General features: G+C 34.8%; 1 protein-coding gene across 1 annotated transcript; it reads left to right on the forward strand.

Annotated features, from left to right (window-relative positions):
* The first annotated feature begins 1185 nt into the window (after positions 1 to 1185).
* On the forward strand, positions 1186 to 3788 carry LOC105225862 (probable ATP-dependent RNA helicase pitchoune). Its single transcript, XM_011204526.4, has 7 exons — positions 1186 to 1396; positions 1466 to 1597; positions 1797 to 2495; positions 2554 to 2855; positions 2926 to 3078; positions 3137 to 3307; positions 3373 to 3788. Exons 1-7 carry the CDS (start codon positions 1279 to 1281, stop codon positions 3700 to 3702), a joined length of 1905 nt encoding a protein of 634 aa, XP_011202828.2. The 5' UTR covers positions 1186 to 1278; the 3' UTR covers positions 3703 to 3788.
* The last annotated feature ends 841 nt before the right edge of the window (positions 3789 to 4629 follow it).

Below are 4629 nucleotides of genomic sequence, written 5' to 3' on the forward strand. Positions count from 1 at the left end.
TGCTGTAGAAAAAAATTGCAGAAAGCTGTAAACTTCGATTTTGAAAAATGCATACGTCATAATGGGGCAATCTCGAGCATTGGCCTTAATTTAGTCTACTAAGTAGTAATTAACAAATCGGATTTGCCTTTTACAAAATTAGAGCTTTAAATTTCTGCTTACACTAGATAGTTTAATGGTAATCATTTTGAATTTAGTAAATGTATTGAATTGTTTGCAAATATACATATATGAAATTTGCAGAATAGAATTTAGAAATAAAAAATTACAAAAAAAAAAATATATAAATACTTATATATACTATTTAAAATAAAATAATAACAAAATGGAAGTAAAATTTATATTTTGTATAACTGAAATTTTACATTTATGTATTTTATCTCTATATCTTTAACTATCTGAATTACGTAGTAGTTGTTGTTCATATTTTTAATTTCGTTATATAAAGAAAAAAATGATCAATTGATGCAAAACGCCTTTGAAATACAAACTAATAAATAAATAAATAAAAAAACATAACATTTTGAATTCACGGATTTTTTTCTTTTTTAATTCTTGCGCGAGGTGCGCATTACCACACAGTGCCTCTGTTTAAGTACTTCTAATGATGGTCATTCCTTAGCAACAATTGTAAACCTCCGAGTAAGACATTCTTATTATTTTGGCCAGCCGTGTGGGAGTAACTTAAAACTTTTAGATTCCAGTTCTCGTATATTATTGAGGTGCGTTTTACAAAGGCTAGGAGGAGTCGTATTTCAATGTCACCGGTGCCTTTTGGAAGCCACCCGCAATTATTCATGTAACCTTTACGATTTAATAGATTTGGAAGGTCTTTTCATCCATCGTATTAAAAATTATTCTTGGGACCTATTTGAAGAGCAGACTTAAAAACGGTCAAAAGATGTTGTTAATTCCAAACCATTAATCAATTTCAATTGCATTAAAATTCCAAACTAATATATCATGGAAGAAATTCAAATAGAAACTGCCAATTGCTTCTTATGATGTAGCTATATACATACATACATGCGTATGTATAGAAGAGCAATATATCAAGCAAGAATTCTATCATGTTCTATGTTAAACTTCTATTTCACCAAATTTACGTATTTATTGTAACTTTTAATACAACCCTGTTGTACAGTACGAAGTAAAAATTTAGTAAACAAATTTTGACATTTAAGCAATCTGTTGTCAAATTAAAGACACACGTGCAATGCTTTATCCTTCGTCAGTTTAGTTCTTATTAATTGTGTTGTGTAAAAATAAGTAGCAAAAATGTCCATTCGAGAGAAATTACTCATGCAAAAGATTAAGAAGCGTGAGAAAATGAAAAAAGTTCTAGCGGAAAAGAAAGGAAAGCAACCGGTCAAACCTTCCAAAAAAGTACAATCGGGTAAGCACCTTTTTGAAAATGTGATTTTTATGGGAAAGCTTTAATAATAATTAACAACCTATGCTGTAGATGAAATTGACGATGATTTTAGCGAAGCCCCTGAACCTCAAATAAAGAAAGCTAAAGTCTCCAAAAAAAAGCAGCAGCGTCAAATTGAAGTAGTAAATTCCGACTCGGATAGTGAAGGAGAACCGCAGCAAGGTAAGTCCAGCAAACGAAGCTCTAATTTTCGTTACCGAAAAGTGATGAATTTTAAGGCGAATTCGAAATTTCTTTTAAAACGAGTTAATGTTTAAAGAAAGAGATTCGTGAGATTAGTTATTAATACTGAGATCCGTTTAGGAATGATGCAAAACAAACTTGTTTGTTGTATTATATATAAACATTTAATTTCTTTTAGATGATGAAAGTGAATATTCTGATGATGAGGATATACAGCCGGAACACACCATCACAAATCAGAAAGGAAAAAATAATGGCAACATTAATAAAAATGAAAAACAATCTACTGCTGTGGATTTAAATGCTGGAGAAGCTGTACAAAAACTTGATCCCAATGAGCGTTCCTTTGCCTCGCTCAAAGGTGTCGTGTCCGAACCCACATTAAAAGCCATCGAAGAAATGGGTTTCACAGAGATGACAGAGATACAAGCTAAGTCCCTGCCTCCGTTACTCCAAGGACGCGATTTAGTTGGTGCTGCCAAGACAGGTTCCGGCAAGACACTTGCTTTCCTCATACCGGCCGTAGAGTTAATATATAAACTGCGATTTATGCCACGTAACGGTACAGGAGTTATTATCATATCGCCAACACGAGAATTATCGATGCAAACTTTCGGTGTATTGAAAGAATTGATGGCGCACCATAACCACACTTATGGTTTAGTTATGGGAGGATCCAATCGTCAAGTGGAGAGTGAAAAACTTGGTAAAGGTATCAACATTTTGGTAGCAACTCCGGGACGTTTATTGGATCACTTGCAAAATTCACCGGATTTCTTGTATAAAAACCTGCAATGTTTGATTCTCGACGAAGTAGATCGCATATTAGAAATTGGCTTCGAGGAAGAATTAAAGCAGATTGTGAAATTACTACCAAGTAAGCTGAAATTATTCAAAATATTGAAATATTGCTTTTATATTTCAATGATTTTCAGAACGCCGCCAAACAATGTTGTTTTCAGCAACACAAACGGAAAAAATTGACGCGCTCTCCAAATTGGCGCTCAAGAAGGAGCCATTCTACGTTGGAGTCGACGATCATGAGGATGTAGCCACAGTTAGTGGCTTGGAACAAGGATATATTGTGTGCCCCTCAGATAAACGTTTACTGGTGCTGTTCACTTTCCTGAAAAAGAATCGTAAGAAGAAGGTTATGGTGTTCTTCTCGTCCTGTATGTCAGTAAAATATCATCATGAACTATTTAACTACATAGATCTGCCCGTGACGTGTATCCATGTATGTTATGCGTTTGTTTAATATCTGTATTTTTTGCTTAATATTTAATTATAAAAATTACGGTTTTCAGGGCAAGCAAAAGCAAACCAAACGTACAACTACGTTCTTCCAGTTTTGCAATGCATCCGAGGGCATTTTACTATGCACAGATGTGGCTGCTCGTGGTCTAGACATTCCGCAAGTAGATTGGATTGTGCAGTTCGATCCTCCAGATGACCCAAAGGTGGGTGACTGAAATTGTGATTTTATAAAACCTTGTTATGTGTATAATCTCTCATCAGGAATATATTCACCGTGTTGGTCGTACCGCGAGAGGTACCGGCAGTTCGGGTCATGCTTTGCTTTTGCTGCGTCCGGAAGAGTTGGGATTTTTGCGCTATCTAAAGGCGGCCAAAGTACCACTTAATGAATTTGAATTTTCATGGGCGAAAATTGCAGACATACAACTACAGGTGATTTTGATTTAAAGTTTTTTCGCTAATATAACATTATTAATTCTCTTTTTTATATAATGCAGCTGGAGAAACTCATCTCCAAAAATTACTTCCTCAACCAATCAGCTAAAGAGGCATTCAAGGCCTATGTACGTGCTTATGATTCACATCAATTGAAAACAATATTCGATATCAACACGCTTGATTTGCAAGCGGTCGCCAAGAGTTTCGGCTTCTTAGTACCGCCTGTGGTGGATCTGAAGGTTGGTGCTAAACGCAATCGGCCAGAGAAACGTGTTGGTGGCGGTGGCTTTGGCTATTACAAACAAATGAATGACGACAACCCGAAACAACGCGTCTTCAAGCAAATTAATCGTGACCAATTAAGAAAGAATAAAAATTTCATGCGATGAGATTTCCCCAATATATGAGTTATTAGCTAGTTTAGTTGAAATGCCTAACATTCATTTTTAATCCAAACGGTTTAATGAAAATTATATTTTTAATCCAAACGGTTTAATGTAAAATATAAATAATTATTATATTTTTCAAATATATCGAAACTATACCTTTATAAGCGTGATTTGTGTTGAACGACTATAGGGTGGAAGGGAGTGGAAATGATAAGAGTATAATTTTTCGCATTTCTGCGTTTGAGTTCAAGTTCAAAAATTCGCTATTCGCACCAAATTTTTTCCCACGTTGCTCTTTTTCACTTTGCAGAAAGCAATACCCGAAAATGTATCGATTCAATTACCGCAATTGATATCCAATTAGTTATCATTGGAGTTCAAACGTGGTGTCGAAGTCAGGCGTGGGTGTGTTTGGTTATTGCGTTTGAGATCTTCAATTATATTATCGTGCTTATTGTGGGACATACGGAGAGAGAAAGTTGTCTCACAATGAGCCTCAATTTTCTCTCTCTGTATTTCTGCTTGGATCACCCTTTATATACTTAAATGTTCACATCCGCCACTGAAGCTCGTTACTACACTCCTACGCCCTCGTTTCAATAGTCTGAACTGGTTGATTGACTTTGCTGCTGCCTCCACTCGCGCCATATTTGTTAGAATTTTATTATTTAAGCACACCAAAAATGAGGCGATCAGCCATTAGCGATTTCTATTAAACAAAGTAAATGCCACTTTGGTCTCTGCGTTATATAACACTATTTGAAATGTATACGTAAGCTATAATATATAAAGTTTCTGTTGAAAACAGTATATATGTATATATGCATGTACGTATATCTGTTTTCTTACATATATTTCCCTAAAAGCTATGGCTGGGTGATCTTTGCATCTTTTGAGTATTTATTAATATATTCATCAACCAATTTA

This window comes from Bactrocera dorsalis, chromosome 2 (genome assembly GCF_023373825.1).
Source record: "Bactrocera dorsalis isolate Fly_Bdor chromosome 2, ASM2337382v1, whole genome shotgun sequence".
NCBI classification, from domain to species: Eukaryota; Metazoa; Arthropoda; class Insecta; order Diptera; family Tephritidae; genus Bactrocera; species Bactrocera dorsalis.